Genomic DNA, 24714 nt, shown 5'->3' on the forward strand with positions numbered 1-24714 from the left:
TTGGTAAATATATTTTACTTATTATTAATAATATCAAACAGTTATATATCTTAAACACTTCATAGGGTTTCATATGTACGATGAAAATAAAAATCCTTTATAGGATTTGTTTGTCTTTTATCGTGACATCAATTACACTCATTGATTCGAATTTTAAAAATTGTTTGTTATTGATCTAAATGTTCAACAAGAACGTGACATTAACCATGTGAGAGAACTTAGCAGATCATTGTCCAGCAGATCGAAATTAAAATATGAGAGTTTTGTTCGCATGCAGCAGAGTTCAACAGTTCCTGATAGTTTTTAGAAAAAGTTCTGGGGTTACTATCTTAAAAAACGTCAATTGACGAAATAATCTGATTAATTCACTTTATTTATTTGTACATGCATTTAGTAATAGTTTACTACGAAAAATTCGAAGAAAACTTACTTTTAATTGTTTAAATATTCTAAAAGCAAGATTCTTTTATTTCTTAAGCATCGGTATCAGAAATGCAATTTATAATGTAGAATTAGAATTTAGTACTCGTTCTTAATCCATAACTGACGTTTTTGTGATTTCTAGACTCAGAACGAGGCTAGGAATATTTGAGGATTTGGTCAAAAAATCATTCTAGGGGCAAGGTATCCGTTTCTATAATAAAATTCCACAGACATTTTTAACTTTGCCGTTTCATAAATTTAAATAATTTTTAAAAAAATATATTGGAGAAGTAGGCATATTATTCGATACAAAATTATATAGATGATAAAAAAGCGTGGAGTTAATGCTTGTTGACTTCCAGGCAGGAGACATAACATACATATATAATTGTATTTAACTAACATGACTTTATTATTAGATAACGAAAAAGAGTAACTACTGAGTTTCTTGGCGGTTCTTCTCGGTAGAATACATTCCGAACCGGTGGTAGCTTTACTTAAAATAGTTTGTTAAATGACGATTCAAAATTGCTTGTAAAAGCCTACTTGAATAAAGTATATTTTAATTTGATTTGATTTGGTGGCAGGGCTTTGCGCAAGTCATTCTGGGTGGGTGCTACCCATCATATGTCCTACCAATCAACAAAAATATTTAGAATTGATGCGTTCTGGTTAAAAGGGTGAGCCAGCCAGTGTAATTACATAAAATCTTATTCCCCGTTGTTGGTGTCATATTGGCGATGTAAGGAATGGTAAAATTTTCTTATGGTGCCAATATCTATGGGCAGTGATGACCATTTAATGATCAAATCAGGATCATTTCCATTTGCGCGTCCAATACCAATGCTATAAAAAATACCTCGTGATAAAATTTGAATTTAACGTAAGCATATTCCAATAGGAAGCTCTAGTTTGAATTGTATTCATAAATCAATTTATTTATAGCTGAGAGATATCTCCCTCGTTATAGTTCTCTAAGGCTTTAGAAGGGATTTTTGATTTCCCCAGAGCTTCAGCTTGTACTACGGTATCTGGTAACAAGTCATCTGACACGTCGGGTACTAGAAATGTAGTAAGACCAGCTAAGAAGGAGACAGTACCAAAAACCAGAGATGGTAGACCAGACCAGTAGGTTATCTGCAAAAGAAAATTATTAATTAATAGCAATTAACATAGTATAAATTCCGTTAGTTGAACATTTAATTGCGTCGATTCTAACGTCAGACGAATTTATATATGTCACATTCGTTAACTCTTTATAACTCTTTTTAAAAAGCACTCCGGGTTCAAAACTTAAATTTACTTGTTGAATGACTTCCTATTATATCAAAAAAAAAAATATTATTCGACTGTATATTTAACAGGTAGTAAGTTATTTTTATGAAGTGTTGTGTTTAGTAGTTTTTCAGTAAGGAACTACAAAAAAAAGTCTCCTTATTTATGAATATAAATTTGAAAAAATATGCTTACATTTATATTCTACCTACATCTAGATAAAACCTAATTTATTAATCAGTTTAAAATAACATAATATACTGAGTACAAATATAGTTTAATCGAATCGATAAAAATAACTCTATAAAGTTATAATAAAATGTATATATAATTTTCGCTTCAATTATTATAATATATTAATTGACAATATTAAATATGAAATAAAAATATTTCGCAAATGTACTCTGAAAATATAAATATTATATATAAATATAAATACAAATATTTCAATGAGTGAAATAAATTAAAAAATAAATAAAAAGTATATTTCCAAGTATTACATATAAAAATATTACCAGGAGCGGAGTCTGAGGCGCGATGATGGATCCGATGCGGCCGAGTGAAGAGCACAAAGCGTGCATCGAATTTCGGGTATACGTCGGGAACAGCTCCGACGTGTACATGTAGGTTATGGCGAAAAAGAAAGAACTCATCAACTTGCCCGCCATGAAAAATGAAATTGATACCCATGGCAAATCTAGAAGAATATTTTTTATACATTTACTTTTGGGATTATCTCGAAAAAAATCTAAATTAAAATTTTATACTTTTGCGATTACTATCTTAAGGCAACGTTTAAAATATTCTATATAAAATGTATTAAATTAATAATAAATTTTTAATTTTATTTTAGGAGTTAATTAATTTCTTACCATCCGGTATAAATGGAAGTGCCAAGCACAAAACTGCACCAACAAAGAACGAAAACATCAATGGTAATTTTCTTTTAAAATTAATCAATACGTAAGTAACGATTATGTTTCCTGGAATTTCTACTGACGCTACCAGAGCGAAATTTAAGTATTTATTCCCTTGTAATGATACAGAATTAATGATCATTCCATAGTTAACGAATGTAGATGCCGTCCACCAAGCTAGACATACGAAAAATCGTCTCCTTAATTTTGTAGATTTGAAAGTATCCTTTAACAATTCCTTGTAAGGAACATCTGGGCTGACTTCACACGATAACTTTTCTAGAACATCCTTTTCTATAACCATATCATTTTTCTTAGCGGCCTTTTCGAGAATAGCTACAGCTTTATCTTTTCGTCCCTTAGTCAGAAGCCATCTTGGACTTTCATCGAGCAGATATATGTAGGTAAAGAAAAGGAATGTTGGTAAATATATAGCTCTTAAAAACCATCTCCAGTTTGGCGTTAACCAGGCAAATAGGGATAACGACATACCCCCGAAGCAATATCCAAAACCACACATCATGTAAAACACGAGTCTCTTCTTAGTGGAAACTATTTCAATCGCTAAAAAAAAGGAATATGGTGAAAAAAATATCTTAAATTACATAATAAGTAGTATTTTACCTGTGATAATTCTTTGTAAAGATTTATTTAAGTAGACATAAATATTCTCTTTGGCTTTGGATTCGGTTTGAATGGTGAGTATGTGAGTTCAATTAATTAATAAAAAGAGATATGATTAAATCCGCTGGTTTGTAGAGGCAATTTTAATGGCCAAATGTGATCACCAACCTAACAATGAGTTAGTTGGCTTTTCTTTAAAAAAAATCAGTCCAGAGTTTAGAAGTTGAAAGTGTGTAATCTCGCGTGCCTCGGAAAGCACGTATAATATTGACACACTATTGACCGGCATCTGGACTTTTACCGGTCGTATCGGATATGCCACCGTATCGGATTACGAGAGTTAGGAAGTAGGAAGTGCACCGAAATAATCATTTAACTTATTGGCATTTCCGTAAAACAAAAATATAGCGCTTAAAGGATGCTAATAAATGAACTCACTTAGCACATACATTGGAGAACAACAATCCCCTAAGGCAGCTTCCAAAAATTCCATAGCAATATAGAACCAGTACCACGCCGAGAAACTCCTTGCAATACCGAAAAATCCCCCCAAGATACCTGTTATAATTACAGCAGTTTTTCTTCCAAGTCTAGAAAAATAAAAACTTATTACTATACGCGGACTTTAGGATTTTTCAAACAGCTAACAAGAAGACAAGTTAAAAAATAAGTATGACTCCGTCCAGAAATTCCGTCAAAGTTCAGAAAATATTATTGTTAAGATTTTATTTCTTTTATATTATACAATGAGTACGCTTAGAAAGTTTCGAAAATCACCAAAGTTGCAGATTGTTAGTGCTCCAGGGTAAGTAATGCTCAGTGCATTTTTGATATCATTGAGATATTAATATTATTACGAGGGATGTTTTGTTATTTCAAAAGCTACTAATCCAATCGATATGACTCGTTCATATTATGACAAAATGAAATATAACAGTCTGTAAATGCCTCACGAATGCGGTGAAAGCCTTTTCTTTCGAAGAACTAATTCCGTCCCTAAAGTGAGGTTTTATTGACGATGTATTCTTTCACCGCTGAGTATGTATGAAAAATAAACACAAATTCATTTTTCATACTTTACTTGGTGATACGGCTTTGTGCAAGCCCGTCTGCTTAGGAATCAGATATTCTACCGCCAAACACCAATATATTGTTGCTTTCCGATTTGCAAGGTTAATGAGCCAGTCTATCTATAGGCACAAGGCACATAACATCTTAGTCCCTATGTGTCATTGCGATTTATTTCTGCGCCAGTAAATATAGACAGTGGTAACATATATTATAAAAAAAAAATCATAATATGGCATTTGATATATAAATATTTCATTTTACCTTCAAATGGAATGAAATCATCATCATGCTCACGCTTATCCAAATTTTATTTGGAGTCGGCGCAACATGTCTTCTTCTTCCATACTTCTCTATCTGACGTCATCTCACAAGTAACATTCATTCTTTTCATATCGTCTTTCACACAGTTTATCCATCGTTTCTTTGGTCATCCCCTACCTCTATATCCACGTCCATGCTCAAGACCTTCCTCACAATATTGTCCTCATTCCTCCGCATAACATGCCCATACCATGACAGCCGGTTTCCACAAAGCATCTCGGTTACTGGTGCCACTTTCAAACTCCCTCATTCCTCTCTATTCGCGTAACACCACACATTACTCTTAACAAATGTGACCATACTTCAAATGTGACGAAATCATTATATATTATGACATCGTGCTAATAAAATAACATAATGAGGAAAATTCATATCAATCATACATTTTAATATGTCATGTGTTATGCCGTGCAATATGTCTTTCTGTGTTTCTAATACATTTTACCGCACGTCACGTCATAATTATTAAGTATTTTTTTCAAATGGCGTAATATTTCTTTGTATCTCACGGAATTAATGAATATCAAATAATTTCTGGTTAATTTTATTTAAGCAGTAATTCTTTAAATTAAATTATAGTGTATTTTAATATGAATTTATTATTTGTAAGAATTTCAGTATCTTTGATTTAATAATAAACAATAACTGTGCCTTATCTATGAGATACCGATATCTTAATATTTGACTTATCTGTAGACAATTTTAATATCTACAAATCTGATATAATGTTATGCTATTATATAATATCACAAACGTAATGGCCTTTTTTATTTCATGGGTAGGCGAAGGCAAACGGGCAACCTGATGGTAAGTAGTTACCGCCACCTATAGAAATAGGCGATGTAAGAAATATTAACCATTCCTTGATTTATCTTCATAATGTATTTAATGTACTTAATTGGATAAGGATTAATGCTGTATTGCTTAAAATCGTAAAAGTAAAGTATAAAAAATGTTTATTGTAGATTAACCCTAAAATATAGTCATATACCATCGCGGGCTTTTTTGAAGAGCTTTATAATGTGTGCAATACGAAATAGATCAAAATAATGTCTGTAGTACATTATTCTGATCTATCTCGTAGGGTTCAGCCAGCGTTTGCAATGTAAACGCAAAAAAAAATGTTTATTTACGACATCACATTGGAAATCTCTAAAATTATCATAGTTTCTCTACTATGTTGTGCAATTGTGCATGTATTATACATATAAATCTTCCTCTTAAAACAATTTATCTATTAAAAAAAAACCGCATCAAAATCCGTTTTGTAATTCTAAAGATCTAACCATACACATGGACAGACAGACAGACAGCGGTAAGCGACTTTGTTTTATCCTACGTAATGATACGCCACGGCTAGATAAAAAAATGCTATCAAACTCTAAACTAAAAGTATTAAATGAAGCAACAATAAGATGGGATAATTGGCGTTAGATGCCTTGAACATTGGTATCGTTGGGTTGTACGATCCGCTGCGACACAGTCCTTTAACTTATTTCCCTAATATGAAACAGGACTGATGCGTCAACGCATATGATAACCTACAATAGGGCCGGCCCATTTTCTTAGTGAGCCAATGTTATCAGTAATGTTGCTAGTAAAGTTCCTAATAAATCATTAAGATTTTTACTTGTTCAAGAAGGATCGTGGGAAAGAGTCCAAAATTAAGCTAAACTGACTGAAATACCAGCATACATACCTGTGTAAGGACTCTTTTTTTAGTATTAGTCTAATATTCTTAGATTCTCCAGAGGATTTAATCTTATTCTGTTGATTTACAATGTCAGGCTAATTATTAACAGTGAAATCAAACTTTAGTAGCAATACGTGTTCTTATCTTAACACGTTTTTTTCTACTGCTTACAATAAATTCACTACGTTCTTTTTAAATGAAAAATATAAAATCACGTTTTGGACATAATATAAAATATTGATGAGCACTGAAATGAAAATTACAGTTGCGAAGTTTCAAACATTAAACGACAATGTTGTTGTTGTTTTTCATATATAAACCATGATCGAAGGTCGCCAAGCGATGATAACATTATGCTACTATTTCTTTGTATTACTTTATATTCTGTATTATGTTTATTGATCAGATATTTTAATAAATATACTAACAGATAATATAAATGGGCTTAATAGTTTAAGCCCATTTATATAACGGTGTCAAGTTTTTCAGCACGGCTATATCAGTTCGATTTTAACAATTACTATACATACTAGCTATATATACACTACTGTGCCCGTGACTTTGTGCGGGTTTGAATTTAACAAAAAAGTTATTTTTGTAGCCTATGGTATTCCTTATAACATCAGCTTACTGCTAGCCAAAGGCCCGTCAAATTAGATCCAGACGTCTTAGAGATTAGCCGGTACATACAGACAGACAGACAGACAAAAATTGAAAAATATGTATATGTAGCGCTTATACATACATATATTTAATAAAAAGCGGTTATTTTAATATTACAAACAGACATTTTTTATATTTATTGAAGATATGTATAGATTCAATCGAGATTTTGGGATGTTGATAGATAACCACTTTTGTATGTATTCAGATACTATGAGACATATGCACGATATTTAAATTAAATTTATAATTTTCTTAAAAGAAAATTTCCTTTTTTTCTATAATAGAAATAAATTTGTAATTGGGACTTTTTGATATCGAGATTTTCTGGAAATTTAGGTATGATTATATTAAGATAAACTCCTAGGAAATAGAAAATAATAACTATACTATTGTAACAATTCGAAATTAAAAACGGAAATAATGCAAATAGAAATACCATTGACGGTTTTTTTTTTTTCAAAATTTGTCACTCATAGGTTTTGTTGTTTCAAATTATACTGTTAAAAGCACAAATGAGCCTATTTATATTAAATGTCATATGATGCTATAGAAAACCATTTAATTTAATTCCTTTTTATTATCCTTAAGTAAAATAAAAACGTTGTACGTACGTAATACGTAAAAAAGGCACGTGCTCGACGGTGACATCAAAATTTGTGAATGTCGAATTCAAAATTTTACACCTACAGACTTTCAATTAGTATGAGTATAAGTATTTTAAGAGCTATATAAAAAATACACAAACGTTAAAGACGAATTCACGAAAAATTCCAAGAAAGACCGCACATAAAATAAATGACATAGGTTGAGCAGACTTTTTACAGAACGGATTGCTTTAATTAAATTGAAGAAAAATCTTTATTTTTCGGCGAAATTAGTATGAAAATCTATGAAAACCTGCTGGAGTTTACAACAAAAGTTAGACAATAGTAATATATTTTTCAATTGGTAATATTTACCTATCCGACATGGGTCCAACGAGAAGTAGACCGCACATGTACCCAAAACTGTGCACCGTTCCGACCAACGTTCTCTTCCAGTCTTGACAAGCTAGCTGAAACTGTAACAAGCATTTGTAGCCAAGTTATCAATAAAGAACTACAACATAGAATAAATGCTTCCATCTTTATTAACCAGCTTCAAAAATAAGTAAATTCACGATGCAATAGTTTTCACTTTAAGTCTACAGATGTTTTTTTATTGCTATCATGTTGATTCATAACTGTCAATATTATGTTTAAATAACATTAGCATAAGATAAACAAGAGTTTTTATTTATATGCAAAGTACTTTAAAATAGTGCAGTGAATATGATTATTGTCGATCCAGTTCGTACATATCTCCAAGTAGCTTTAATTAGTATTGTACTGCCGTTTAAAAGGTTAGCGAGATGGCCCAGTGGTTAGACTCGTGCATCTTAACCGATGATTTCGAGTTCAAACCCAGACAAGCAACACTGAATTTCATGTGCTTGATTTGTGTTTATAATTCTACTCGTGCTCGGCGGTGAAGGAAAACATCGTGAGGAAACCTGCATGTGTCTAATTTCAACGAAATTCTGCCACATGTGAATTCCACCAACACGCATTGGAGCAGCGTGGTGGAATATGCTCCAAACCTTCTCCTTAAAGGGAGAGGAGGCCTTAGCCCAGCAGTGGGAAATTTACAGGCTGATAATGTAAAAAAAATGTAATGTTAAAAGGTAACAGTCACAATAAACGCACAATCTTAGTTCACATTGGTGTAACATTGGCCATGTAAGTTATGGTTAAGATAAATTACGGCTATGTCCATGCTATCTATGTCTATGAATCATATCACTACTTACCATCAGATGGCTCATTAACCCATCCGACATTCGATTATATAAAAAAAAAACATTTGTGTGCGTGTAACAGGAGGTCAAGTGTACTTAAACAAAGTTAAACTTGTGTTTGTATTGTTTACAATGCAATTCATTGAACATATGTTTTTCGATATAGTTTAATGATTATTGTTTTATTGAATACGTTATATCTCGAGACATACAACAAGTACACGGCCGATTAGTTATGGATACACCATTCTTCGACCTTCAAGGCAAGGAACACTAGAGTTATATTATTACGTTACATATATGACGTCCGAGAGGCGGAAAAAATACCTATTATAAATATTCACTTTTATAGTAGTCCTGCAAAAGAATATCATAAAACAGTTTTTCTTTAATAAATGTACACAGATCTGATGTTTTTGTGGCAAGTTAATTTGTAACTCGCGAAATACATAATTTCCGCATAGAAAACTCGTCATAAGATTAATTTTATTCTTGTGATAAAAGATAACAGGTAAACATCGGCTTTAAAGCAAATCAAATTCAGCACACTAGATTACTTACTTTATTACTAAATAGCTGTGCCTGCGACTTCGTGCGCGTTGTTTGAATTTAAGTTTTTGGATATTGTAGCGTGATTTTATTTTTATTCTAAATATAATTCTAAAATAAAAGTAGTCTAAGTTACTCCTTATTACATCTGCTATCTGCCAGTGAAAGTTCCGTCGAAATCGGTTTAGCCGTTCCAGAGATTAGCCGAAACAAACAGACAGACAGACAAAAATTGTAAAAAATGTTATTTTGGTATACATACATATGCATTAAGTAAACATGGGTTATTTTAATATTACAAACAGACACTCCAATTTTATTATATGTATAGATTTTAGTAATATATTGATTTTATTTTATTCATTATTACTGCACCACCCACCTCATATTCTAAGAGCTATCCTAACCTACACCGTTGGTTGCCTCGAAGAGATCGCGGTGTAGCGATAAGGTCGCCAAAATTGTACACGTCTTTTATTAAGGCTGGATCTACTTATGCTGAATTTATTTATTTTCTCTGCGTGTTGTACAATAAAGTATAAAGTAAATTAGAATGTATTGTGAAATTACAAAATATCAGATTGGTTCGAACTGATTTAAATTCAGTTCCAGACTTGACCCATACGTACTAATAAGTGAAGATAAATAAAAACTTGTCTAATTGAGGTATAAGTCAATATCGATTAATGTATAATAATCTCAAACGACCTTTCTTATAAACGTTCTTATAAACTAAAAAAAAAAATTACATCTCTTTCTTTCATTAAGGATTTGACATTCGTTAGAGGACGACACAGCATAATATAACTAATCACAAGCTGATGATAATGGTTATACCAAAAGTAAAAATATTCGACGTCTCGCTTTACATACATACATACGTCGACCGGTTACGATCAACTAATGACCATTCTGATTGAAATTAAGTGAATCAATCTCAAAAATTTATATACAATTAAGAAATTTGCATTTTTGGATTGATCGTTCCCTAAAATGATCTATAATGATATTATGAGCGTTCATAATATCGTAGATAGTCGACTATCATTATGGAACATTTTAGGTATTTAGTTATAGTATCCAATTTGATGTGAAGCAAGCTTGAACTCAAATGAAGACTCAAAGGACATAGGTTTCTTTTCGCCTAATGCCTTACACCTGACGACTAACCCCTACAACGCGAATCCACGCGCAAAACAAATAATGTAAGTATATAAATTAAAAATTTCACGTAATGCACATTTTCTTGAAACATATTTTATGTGTCAAAAAGTAGACTGTGCCTAGACGTTTGACGAAAAAATAATATTAGAGATTACATATGTTTCATTCTCCGGTCACGCATATAATTAAAGTAAACAATAATGTATAAATAAACATTGAATTATCTACGAATGATTAAATAAAATTTTATAATGAACATATTCCATTAATAACTAGGCAGAATCTGGTTACGTCATTTACAAATCGAATTTCAAAACCAATTTAAAAAAAAAATAGTATCTTCATCGTAATATTCTGGATGAAAATAAACTATAATCAAGTATTCAATCTATAAATACTCGGTGGTTTATCGTAATAATAGTCCATAGTGATTGTTGCATGAGATGCATGATAACATTATTAATAATGCATGAAGCTGGAAAAAATAACAAAGTTGACCGCTTCACTGTTTACTATATACTAATCGCAAATGGATTATGAGTTACAAGCTGTTCGAAATAACTTGTAAACTTTATAATTATAGAATCAATATAACAATAATAAATACAATCAACAATATAAGGCCAAGACCTCAGGAAGAACGATAAACTTGATATTATTAGTTTATCATTAATTGCTTCTCGTTTATATGAATAATCCTCGTTTTTATCAATATTGTTTTTATAAGCATAAATTCCAACAGACAGTAAAAATACCTTTTTTAATTGTCACAGGGTCATCGCTTTATATCCGATCTTACCCAGGTATATGACAAAGTCTAGGAGGGTTCTCAGTACATAGGTGCTGATAGGCGCATAGGTGGGCTGACCGTCAGGGCGTCACGGTAGCATGCGATAAGCGATCCCGTGGCGCCTACCGATGAGACGGAGAGGGTACCGCTGGTTTTTTAGTGGGTATTCCGGTGTGCCGCTAACATCTTGGGCACCGGCGAGTCCCACATACCCCTCCACTTCCTCGCGGGGGAAACGCGTAACGAGTTTTTACAGCGAAAAAAATAAAAAAAAATAAAAGGACAAAGTTTACCTCGTAAGTCGGAAAATAAATTGCAACAATTAAAAATTTCGTCTCATTATTGCATCGAAGGTAGGAAAGATCAAACGACGAGTTTGTGAGCGTACTGTTGCGAAGATTTAAATAAAGCTATCGCATCCAAACCCGAAATGTAAAGAAAAACATGTATTTTTCTTTAATTTGAATTCCGCACATGAACTGTCATCGAACGCGCAGTGACATGACACCTAAATTTTGTTAGCCATGAAAAATATTATCAATCTCGTGATTGTGAAAAGTAAAGTATAACGTATCTTGTGATTTAGGAACAGACATTTTTAATAAATAAACATTAAATGTCGTTTCTCTATACAGAATATAAATCAACACTCTTAGATATAAGTTAGTTCTACTAAAATAATTTACAAATCACATCACCTTCACAAAAGCGATTCGAACATGTAAGGCAGATGATCAACGGTAAAATTCGGACCAATCCGTTTTTCGTCCAGAATACACAAATCACTAACACTAAATCAGTGATATAAAGTGAGTAATTTTAAATTAAATAATAATCATTCTATATTTCGAAATTATCACCGCTTCATAATTTGAACAAGCATAAAAACTATCTCAAATCCGTCAGTCAAATTATATTAATTAATATTTACCTGTACATAACGATTATTATAATAAGTTAAGCATTGCTGTCTTCTTCTTTCATCTGTAATATCCATGTAGGAAGAAAAGGAGAAAGCAGTGAATAACAGAACACCCGATGAGTTGCAAAATTCAAAGCAAATTAATATATTGTTTTTATTCTATCATTAATTCGAAAAATAAGGAACACTATGTCTGAGATATTCGTTGTAATATTTTTGCATTTCATTTTTAAATGCTATTTATAACTTACATAAGCTACAAAGCTGTCCGGATCATCGTACAACCACTCCGAACAGAGTTGTGACGAATTAGCAGAACAGGAATGTGAATTATCCAAATCGTCTTTGCATCTGCAATAAAAGATAATATTTAAATTGATTACTTATTGAAAACTAATAATAATTATCATATTATGCTACTATGAAAAAACCTCCAAGTCTTATCATTAACAGGAGACTAGACCTTATCATCAACTGTCATACTCTTAAGTTATAGTCAAATATACTTTGGACGAATCTTATAATCTTCAGTCAGCGATTGACACGTTATTTCTTTATAAATTGTTTTCAGCCCTGGGGGTCGTAACATTATCAGCGACAAGGGGGCGAAAGTCGAACATTGAGCCTTAGAAGTGAAAGGGGGAAAATGGAGATCATCTGTGTCTCGCGAGATTGCTCTTCGGATTAGCACGTTATCAGGACGGAGTAATCTTGAGCACGTATATTCATCGATACATTAAAAGTAACACTTCAAATCTTACTTCTACTCGAGGATTTTTAATAACTGATTATGTTACTTCCACATTGTAACTTTACTACGTGTCGGGGTGTTTATTATAAACTTCTATAAGTGCAAACTTATAGAAATTTATAATAAACACGTTGAAAAAGATCCGATCGTCCTTGAAGTCATAAAATTATTAATGGACTTAATTTTAAGAATATTTAAAAAAAATCATAAAAGTAAAATCATAATTAAAAAATGAAGTTACTAAATGAATAACAAAAATATAATATAATATTATATGTTCATATAATGGACATTTCATAACGAAGACGAACACCGCATGCGTATTCTTAATATCAATAAACTGACAATATAAACGAGCGTCCCGATTTCATACGGATGAAATAAAAAACCTGATCGGGTTGACCTGCCGGGTGCAATCTAAGCACCCACGATAAATTTCATCGAAACCGGTCCTACAGTGTAGCAGAGGTCAGTACATATACACGTATACAAGATTTACAATTATACAGATATATTATATTCGGTGACCCCTGACGGCAACAATTTAAAGGACAAAAGCTTTAACCATCGGATTGTAACTTTCTTATTGTGTATAAAAAAATAACAGTCATTGTATTCGAAAATTTAAATCCGTGTCACCAATGTTTGACATCTGTTTTCTTAACGGACTTCCGAATTTAAATTAGTGTCAATTTCCCAAAGCATCAACTATGTATATTTGATTACACCGGCTTTAATCCGAATCTAGTGCATAAATTGTCTATTGCAAGGGATTTCAAACAGCTTATATTTATGTAATAGACCATTATTGGAGTAATTTAGAACAAATATACTAAGACTGTGGTAATAATAGACGTAAAGTATGTCTCGTTAGTTAACATTCTTTTAAGTATAAATAAAAAAAACTTAATACACGTCGATGTATAATATCTAAAACAAGTCGGTTGATTTACCAATTTAAATAAAGAAAGTTTTTATTGCCACACACTACAGAACAAGTAATGGTAATTTAAATTTCACCTTTAATGTTGGATGATAAACAAGCCAGATAACAACTAATTAGTTAATAACTGAGTTGAAACACAGCAGGTTTTAGCCGTTAACTTCATAAGTTGCACAAAATCCATAAACAATGGATTATGCAAAACAATATCAAACAAAAAAATGGGTATTTTTAAGAGATATTAAAAGTAAAATTTTCTTTCGTATTAACAAAAAACATTATTTTATATTACATATTTTTGGAAATTTCAACGTCAAGTGTGGGAAATGGGATGTATGCCTTTTTTTGCCAATATATATATATATATATATATATAATTCTCATATATTTATTTATTTTATTTAACTAGGTAGTTTTAGTTCAATAAAATTAATAATTAAATTTATAATTAGCAGCAATTATTTATTATCGTCAATTCTAATCATCGGTTTTATAAAGACATTTGTATGATATGTTAAGGCTACCCCTTACCTGTTAAATTTTTGTAAATAATTAATTATTCATTTGTAACGATAGGATAATGTTTTATGGAAGATTTGATTTAGACATATTATATTTAATTTTATATTTCATAAGCAATGGTAAAAAAAGGTTGTAATGTAATTTTACATTAGCCACTGTAGACGATTGAAGAATTAAAAAAAAAATTACTGACACCATATTTAACTATTCCAAATTTAAACCGTTCAGGTTTTTAAAAACAAATCTGAAGATCTAATCGGTTAAAAGATCGACGATTAGAAATGAAAGCGCTTGCGAATTGATACACATGTATTTATCGAGCAAGAAATGTTTATATAAATAGATAAGAAATACCTGTAATTGACTTCCTCAGCAACAAAGACAAAATTCGCGCTGTACAAAGCATTTGTAACAAAAGCGAAAAATGTTAAAATCATCATTTGTAAGTGATAACTTTGAAATATTCCAAATTTTCCGAGAATATCGTCCAAATCCATTTTCTTTTCACTGATAACTTTTGGCGCACACATTCTTGTTATACTTTTCAATAGACGTATAAAATAATATTATTCATTCAATATACAACTCCACTCAGAAACTTCATTGTATATAAGGTTCGCTTCTATTTATTTGCTTTATTAATAAGCGTAGAGAATTCCGTTTGAAAGATAAACACGTCTGTGCCGCTTAATCGGCGATGAATAAACTCAGATGAAAATTTATTTCAATGCTATCTATGAAGGTTACGGTCTAGAGGTATGGCTTAATAGCAATCGAGAGTTCTTTTGTGGTAAATATATCGAAGTCTAACTGTTTTTAGGGTTCCGTAGCCAAATGGCAAAAAACGGAACCCTTATAGAATCGTCATGTCTGTCTGTCTGTCCGTATTTCACAACCACATTTTTTCCGTAACTATAATAACTATACTGTTGAAACTTGGTCAGTAGATGTCTTCTGTGAACCGCATTAAGATTTACACAAAAATAGAAAAAAACACACTAAATTTTGGGGGTTCCCCACTCTTAGGACTAAAACTCAAAAAAAAATTAAACCCGTATGCGGTATCTATGGATAGATCTTCAAATATGGTATAGAGGCTTCTAATATCATTTTTTTCTTAACTTAATAGTTTGCGCGAGAGACATTTCCAAAGTGGTAAAATATATGTGTGTCCCCTGTAACTTCGAAAGTAAGAGAATGATAAAACTAAAAAAATATGATGTACACTTTCGGTGCAGGTTTGCATGGTAATTACCAATTGGCTTGAACGAAATCTAGTAAGTAGTTTTTTTTTAATACGTCATAAATCGTAAACCGCAGTTTACCTTTCATTCAGTCAACTCGAATTTAAAAATAAAAAATCTAATTTCATAAACATAAACCTTTTTACTTGCTTCTACGGAACCCTTCACGGGCGAGTCCGACTCGCACTTGGCCGCTTTTTTTTATTTTGTTGCATACTACGTGTTTTTGATAGACATTCTTTAATTACACATCTACCTTTGGCATATGCCAGTTAGTAGCGATCCAAGCCATCTGTCAGCCTCTAATGTGTTACGGTACCTTAAAATCTTACAAAAGCTCTTCTAAAATGATGAGTAAAAGCGCAGACGTTTTTTTTTCAGAAAACTATGTATATAAAGATGTTCATGTAACAAATGAATTTCTTTTTTAATTTGAATATTACGAATCTAGTAAATAAAAAAAATATATATATATAACCAAAAATAATGTATCCCATCTAAAATCTCTCTCCGTTCCTTTGTGGGTCAAGGTATTTTCTTTTTCGAACCGGTTCTAGTGTACAATTTGGCAATCAATAAGTAAGTGCAATGCTTTTATATTGAATGAAGGAATTTGATTTGATTTCTACTAAGCCTAAAATTGTTGTATAAAAAAGAACGAATATAATATCCGAATTACAGTGAAAAGTCAAAAACTATAAAATGTACCTATTTTACTTAGCCAATTAGTATAATAAAATATGTGTATATTTTTATCATAAACATATAATATATTTTAAGAAGTTAATGATGGGCAATCATCTTTATGATAATAGTGATGATTGATAAAGTAAATAATTTGAAACACTTTTAAGGCGTATGTAAATAATTATATCATACATCAAAGAAAATAAAATAATGCAGTTGCTTATAGTCATGTAAGATATTTTTTTGTTCATACATATTTTATTTGATTACGAGCGTTATCTGTCACGTCGTAACTACTAATCTTTCTTTCTTCTTGAAATTATTTTTTTACACATAAAAGCATTAAAGGTGCATGTTTTTGCATTTTTAAAAGTATAAAAAAGTGATACTTGTAATTATTACATAATATTTACGATTTATTTATCGAAAAAGTTTGAGCATTGACTCATTGTCGGTTCTTCTCAACAAAATCTATATTGCGAACAGGCGGTAACTTACTTACGTGTATCAAATTCATTCGACATATCTCAGTTACACTACATGGATTGAAAAATTTGACTTCGGTATTCCATTTTCAAATATTTCAACGTTCTGTCAACTGCTGGTTGGGTGTCTTAAATAATTATTTATAAAATTCATAGCAGAAATGAATCTCTCATCAAATTTTACAATGTAACAACGGGATATTAATTCAACCCAGTGAAAAATCTAACAAAAACCAATATTGTCGTCCCCATTATCTAGGAGTAGGTTAGGTCTGGGTAGGTACCACATACTCAATACTTAGTATTGTTGAGTTCTAGTTTAAAGGGTAAGTAAGCCAAGCACAAGAGACAAACACTTGAGTTACCAATGTTGGTGGCGCATCAATGGGCTTACTATATGGTGGCCCATTTGCCAGTCCGTCTACCAATATCAAAAAAATAAACTGTTATAGACGTGTCAATCAATAGAAATATAACTCAATTAAATATTTCCTTATCAATAATAACGTATATTCTATACTGAAATAAAATGTATGTATTAATCATATTGTAAAATTTATTATATTTTATCGTCTTTATAATCTTTGCGTTATTGATAAAACAATTCAACTAACTATACAATGTTGTATAAATAAACAATACAATAGTTAAATCATGTAATGACACTATTCGTTACGTATTTTCAATTGTCAGAGTGCGAAATAATATCGATTAATTTTTTTCCAATAAAAGTATTCCTTTTAATTCTAAGTAATACAGTTACTTAAACACTCAATGCACTCGCTTAAATTATTTTTATTCTTGAAATAATATTCTAATCTTAAAATTCTCAGTTACACGAATAAGGCGCTATCAACGTTCCTTCCGAAGCAATTTTGACCTTGGTATGTTATCACACACTTGTACACTATAATTATAAGGCTACCTTATATATACACTTGCTAGTGTACGAGGAAATATATGTGTGTGTATATGTGTGTATAGTCAATTGATTGATTAATATACCTGTAATTTACTTCCTCAACAATGAAGACAAAATTGAGTTTAGCAAACATATTCATAAGAAACGCTATAAATGAGAAAATCATTATCTGTTAATGGTAACGTTGAAATATTCCATATTTTTCCAGAATATCATCGAAATCCATTTCCTTTTCACGGCCAGTATACTCGATTACTTAACAAAAACTTTATCAGACGTAAAGAATGGAAATAACATATATATTAATAACACTTCCTTACAATGTAACAATGAATAATTAATTAGATTACTTGGTGGTAGGGCTTTGTGCCACGTGTGCCGCTCATCAGATATTCTACCGCCAAATAACAGTACTCCGTATTGTTGTGTTCCGCTTAGAAGGGTGAGTGAGCCAGTGTAGTCTCTCATAAGGGACATAACATCTTAGTTCCCAAGGTTGGTGCGCAATAGGCTACGTAAGGAATGGTTAATATTTCTTACAGCGCTTTTGTCTATGGGCGGTGGGGATAACTTACCATCAGGTTACCATAAAAAAAAAGCATTAACACTTTCATATCACAGGGCTGAACGGTAATTGGTCTCACTTAATTCAATATAAAAATCCATTAGGTACTCCATTTGCCTGCTTACTAAAAATAAAATTAAAATAATATTTTATGTACAATACGGGCTCTTACGGGTGAGTGAGCCAGTGTAATCACAGGCACAAGGGACATAACATCATAGTTCCCAAGGTTGGTGGCGCATAGGTGATGTAATGAATAGTTAATATTTCTTACAGCGCCTTTGTCTATGAGCGGTGGTGACCACTTACCATCAGGTGGCTTATATGCTAGTCCGCCAACCAATACCAAAAAAAAAAAAATAACATTAGTATCACTGCTAAGCATGGTGTGTCAAATAAAAAGTTGTGTCGTGATAAAAATGTAATGAATATGCAATAATTTTGATGATACCCAACCTATTGAACGTACATCATCGTCAACTTGAAATTTACATACATATTTATTATTTGGGAAACTATCCATTTCACCATATTGATCGAACTTAACTGATAGCCTATATCTTATATATTAATAGCTTAAGCCGACTTTTGTCCCAGCGATTATGAGACGATGCCTACATGTAGAAATTCTGTAATGGTCTTATTTTGAAGAGCTCCAGCCGTAGATGTGCGGAAAAATAAAGAGGATTCTTGATTGCAATTTACTAATTGTTACAATTTAATCATGAATGAATTTTAGAGAGCGGCAAAAGTTACCTACTGGCCGATTAGAGAACAATGCTACGCCTGTACAAGAAAATAAAAGGAAAAACGTTAACAAAATTAAAGTAAATTGTTAGTTCTAACTGATATAATGTATACTATTTGACATTAAAATTTTCATTTAAATAATGTCTCATAATTCTGGCGCTAAATTTAGATTAGTGACTTGCAGTTTACAATAAAATCTAATCAAAACAATCATACATTCAATCATAAGTTTCCAAATGTCTTAAAAAATAGAAAAAAAACACCACAACAGCACCATAAAGTAGTTCGACTGGACAGCAAAGGTAAAAATTGGTACAATAAACGCGAAGATTCGCGGGCAACCCTTTAATCTTAAAGAATCAGTAAGTGTCCAAGATATATAACCCAGCAGCCATGAGTTCGTAAGTAAAAACGATGCACAAGGTTTTTGTATTTAAATTCATTCTTTGCTTCTATGTCATTGATTACTTTTTTTTTTTTAATCTTAGGTAATATTTTCGGTATAGCACCAAAATAAACCTTTTGAAGGACCTCTGAAGAAAATAAAATAGTTCGACTGGACAGCAAAGGTCAAAATTGGTACAATCGATATCATAATATTGGGTATAAAAATAGGCGGACAAGCAAACGGGCTACCTGACAGTAATCGCTCACCTGCACCCATAGACAATAGCACTATAAAAACTATTAACCATTACAATTGTTACATATATACTGCCAGTGCGCCACCAACCTTGGGAACTAAGATGTTATGTCCCTTGTGCCTGTAGTTACACTGGCTCATTTACATTTCAAACCGGAACACAGCAATACTGAGTACTACTGTTTGGCCGTAGAATATCTGATAAAACTAGCTAAAACTATAAACAACCTTATTATATAGACAATTTTGCACATATTTATTTATTTAAAAAGTGAAACTATTAATATTCACCGCGTAGCTATTCCAAAGACATTTCCTTGAAAATACCTTCATATAACTCTGCCATATTCTCTTTATGAATACAAACATCCAACGAAACTACTAAACATATTTAATAATCTAACATTTCTAACGATCTTATATATGCATTTCTACTAATGCCTTTTAATGTTATTATTAGTGTAAAGTGTTTGTTAATGGAATCATAATTTACTTAAACATTTTACGGGTATTTTGATAGTTAATACGTAAGTATCAAATCAATACACCCTTCCATTGAACAGTTATTCTATCACCGTACGTGGAATGGCTTCATTTGATTTGACATTGGTTCCTTTTTCTCGGTCATTGTTATCGGAAAAACTGGAAAAAAAAACACACAAAGTTATATAAAAATATTTGGCATTGGTTCTGTTATCTTTATTCAATCAAATAATAAGTAAATGCTCTCAACATATAATAAGTCCTAAATAGAATAGTAGGTCTCTAAACAACAATGAGCAATAATATTTGTACTGATGTATTGAAGACAAACTACCTACTGTTATGATACTAGCAGACCTTATACGAATTGTGAATTATCATAATAAAATGTACTAACCACCAAAGCTAAAGCATGGGAATATGCTGAGTCCGTCTTACTGACACTCAGAGACATTATTCGATTACTTAAAGTGCTTCTTAGTATAAATTTTACATGTTTAATAAGGAGCGCCATAAGTTACTTATCCGCTAAATGCCTCTAAGCGTAGCAGTTAATAATTTACTCGAGATTGAGACTGAGTTCTGACAGTTGTAGACATTAAGTAACTGAATTGATTGAATATAAGTCATTTTATTTAAATATAAATAAATATTCAAGAGCCGAGATGACCCAGTGATTAGAACGCGTGCGTCCTAACCGATGATTGCGGGTTCAAACCCAGTCAAGCACTACTGAACTTTCATGTTGCTCTGCGGTAATGGAAAAAATTTTGAGGAATTTACAGGCTGTTAATGTATGTATGTACATTGTATATATACATTTTATAGAATAGCATCCATGTTCCACAGCTCCGGTGGCGCTTAGAAGATTTTAATTATAAATGTTTTAATTCATCGTTTGATTTAATGGTCGATAAATAATCAAAGCACTTACCGACAATGTTTATACATTATTTATAACTGACCAAATGTAGGTTACATTAACTAACGGAACCTTCTTAAGTAGAATTATGCAAAGAAGATAGCCGACAAATGTAATTTTCGAGCGTACCGTGCGTCCCTCGAAAAGTTCTTACAACTCGGTAATTGAATTACTATCGTCCTCATGAAATGTGTTCGCCTGAACTTTGTTTTATCTTATTCTTCGGCCAAAACTGTTGTACTAATTGTGTTACGAAATACATTTTTTATCACTACTTTTGTACCATTTATTATTAGTTTTTCGAATCTTATTATACATATTAGGTATTCTCTAACATATAAATCTTCACAGTTTTATTGGTCTAGTTAATATTTTATACGGTATGTGGACTATATAGGTATGTGGACAGGCACTTGGGCTTCCTCACGATTAATTATCACCTCCATCTATCGACGCTGGCACTGTACTAAATATTAACCATTCCTTACATCGCCAATGTGGTACTAAGCTCACTCACTTACTATTCAAGCCGGAACACAAAAATGATTAGGGTAACTAAGTTTTGTTGTTTAGCAGTAGACTACCTGATGACTACCTGATGAGTGGCAACGATATTATGCAATCACGCTAACGCAGACCGGCACCGTAGCCTCCTTGTGCGTTACCACTGTGGTTCACAATTAAACGATGGTGCGATCGATCCTATTTTGCAGAGATCATGAAACTTTATTTTTAAAGAAAATATATTTATATAAGATGTTCGCCTTGTGGTCGCAATTTGAAGGTAAAAAATCCTATTATTCCCTCCTTATTTCAAAATCAATTATTTAAATTGATATGTTCCTCATGACAAATCCCGATCTTTACCAGGATAGCTCTAGACTAAGATAAATGAAAATACGGAAAGGCTCCGACATATTTTGTATTTACTAATTTTACTAATATACGGTATAAGTGAAGGTCGACATTAGTATCAATCTACGTCAAATTTCAAACTTACTATTAGTGGAACTGAAATATATTTATATAGGAATGTATAGGATATAGCAACCTCATCATCATCATTATGAAATTGGGCTGCAACCACGTCAGAAAAAGCAGACGATTAAAGAATAACCTCCTTTTTTGTCAGTTAATAAAATTAAAATGTAATCAAACTAAAGTATAAATTGTTCATAGTCCCTTTTTATACAGTTTTGTAGTTCCGAGTCTGAGTGTTGAGTTACGTAAGAACTAGTTAGAAACGTTAACGCAATTAGCCTACAGCGTCGACAGTCGAATACGATTTAAGTGACTAATTAAAGAAGTCCTCTAGACATCATCATAGTCCATTATAACAATTATAAATAAACGAAAAATCTTCGATGGAAATTCTGGACAAGAATAAAAAAAATATATTCAAAATTAAGAATAAATTTATTTCAGAGACAGCGTTAACTCACTCACTGTACTTAGCTACAAATTTACTACTATACTAAACACAGTCATTAACAGAGGTTCAAGTTTTTGAACATCATCTTATCAACAATTTCTCGAATGAACAGTTAATACTTTTTTATTGGCCCCATGGAATGGGTACCCTCGGTGTCTGCAATTTTATTAGAAAGCCACTGAATTAGATAAGATATTACTTTAATAACTCCTATTAGCAAATTCGACAAAACTATTTAAAATAAAAATTTGTCTGCATAAGTACAAATAAAATCGTATAATAGTTTCTCATTTCCCAGCGCAAATATAAATAATCAAGAATAAAAAAAAGTTGCTCTCGTAATGGCGACCGCGATGTGGAACTGCGCCCCGACGTACATTACGTTATGCTTAGACTAAATTTTATACCCGTAAACTTTCGCTGCTCTGAAAATATGTGATTATATATTTTTAAATCGTTGTTTGTTAATTCTTTTCATAGAAGGTATTTAAGAAAAAAAAATGCTGGTATGGCTTCAATGATATAGAACTAATAGATTTGCTGATATTTATTGAAAAGTTCCGTTGTTAATCTCCAAAACTTATCGTCAAATATTTACGAAATTTAAATGGGAACTTATTGGATTAATTATCTCCTCCAACATTTAAATATGTTTAGAAATCTGTATACACATATAAAAATATTTATGCGTCTAAATTACGAAATAATTTTATGAAGTCCTTTGGAAAATCATTAGTTTGTTTATTTTGCATAAATAAGTCTAACTAGAAGTACAGAAGAAGACAAACGGAGCTTTAAATTATGATGGGCTTTTGGCAGAGAGTCCAGAAGTGGACTATGCGGTATGCATCTCTGACTGATGATTACCTAATGATGGCAAAAAATATTATTGTCTTCATTATATTTTTTAATAAAATAAACTAGTGTATTACACGCGTTTACTGAATAAATAATTAAAAATTTAAACGACTTTATAGATTCAAATGTAAATAATTATTTATTTAATAGGCAACAACAAATAACACATCGAATCCCATGCGAGAGAGGTACATAGCATTTTTGTATAAGTTTAAATAGTGCTTTAATTACAGATGACACAGCATATATAGTTTTGATCTATAGGTCAGTCAGTGATAAAAATGACGATTTTTAGACGTTAATATCTATAACCGTTTAAGATGAGTTTATGAAATTTGGAACACATATGTATCTCGCGCGTCTTAATATATGAGCCAATTTTGACACGTTTATGTCAAATAGTTTTTGAGTTATCAGGAGGTAAAAAGTGGCTCCAAATGGTTCGTGTAATATTAAACACGGTGCTGCTCGCCAGTTCTGTTACTAGAACTTGGCTGACACGCTACCGCGTGTCTAGATTATCGGTCTTATTCATAATAAGTTAAAGATTTAAAACCTAGCCAATAGTAAATTGTCAAAAATTGTTATTTGTAATCGTTCGATAAAGCTAAAACGTTCGATAAACCTTAAATTTTTTCGATAAAGTGTCTTTGATGTATACAAGCTAGGACCATACTATAAATTCGGGTATGCCGCCAACATCTTGGGCACCAGCGAGTCCCACATAAACCCAATTTCACGTGGGGGAAACGAAGAAGGCATTTTTCCAGCGAAAAAGGGACCATACCATAAACCTTTGATATATACATATATATGAAATCATTAAAAAATCAAATATGAGGAACACCGATATCCGAAGACAACTATTTACAAGCCCATAATAAATTGTTCGCGTACTTTACGATGCGAGTTTTCAAAGGGTTTAATTTTGTTTAATTAAAATTTTGAGGTAATTGAAGTGGGAAAGAAATTTTTAACTCGATCAAAGGAATTTAATATAGCCGGATTCTTGTTTGAAGCTTATTGAAATATTTTTGATAAAATTTCAAAATTTTAAATTATACTTGAAAATTTTACCAATATTCCACTGGATACGGCTTTTATTTGTAATTGCAGATATATCGTATTACAGTTTTTAAATATTTGTTTTTATCATATAACGTAATAAATAATGCTGTTATGTATAAACCTACATATAACTTTGTAGCTGATCGATTATGTACCCTGTGTATACCAGTTATTTGGGTTACATTTGTTCTGAAATTTAAATATATTA

At 31.5% G+C, this 24714-nt stretch overlaps 1 protein-coding gene across 1 annotated transcript; it reads right to left on the reverse strand.

Annotated features, from left to right (window-relative positions):
- Positions 1 to 911: 911 nt before the first annotated feature.
- LOC125077675 (organic cation transporter protein-like) lies at positions 912 to 15128 on the reverse strand. Its single transcript, XM_047689673.1, has 7 exons — positions 14802 to 15128; positions 12483 to 12582; positions 7950 to 8050; positions 3678 to 3829; positions 2571 to 3179; positions 2214 to 2395; positions 912 to 1560 (listed from the first exon to the last, which is right to left on the reverse strand). Exons 1-7 carry the CDS (start codon positions 14975 to 14977, stop codon positions 1363 to 1365), a joined length of 1518 nt encoding a protein of 505 aa, XP_047545629.1. The 5' UTR covers positions 14978 to 15128; the 3' UTR covers positions 912 to 1362.
- Between the last annotated feature and the right edge of the window lie 9586 nt (positions 15129 to 24714).

Source organism: Vanessa atalanta, chromosome 4 (assembly GCF_905147765.1).
Source record: "Vanessa atalanta chromosome 4, ilVanAtal1.2, whole genome shotgun sequence".
Taxonomy (NCBI): Eukaryota; Metazoa; Arthropoda; class Insecta; order Lepidoptera; family Nymphalidae; genus Vanessa; species Vanessa atalanta.

Excerpts from the sequence above, each read along its gene's own strand:
- LOC125077675 (XM_047689673.1), bottom strand. The coding sequence starts at position 14,977 with ATGTGTGCGCCAAAAGTTATCAGTGAAAAGAAAATGGATTTGGACGAT. Across the intron at positions 2,396-2,570 it reads ACTTCCATTTATACCGGATG|ATTTGCCATGGGTATCAATT; the intron begins GTAAGAAATTAA and ends ATATTCTTCTAG. Across the intron at positions 1,561-2,213 it reads CGCCTCAGACTCCGCTCCTG|ATAACCTACTGGTCTGGTCT; the intron begins GTAATATTTTTA and ends TTTCTTTTGCAG.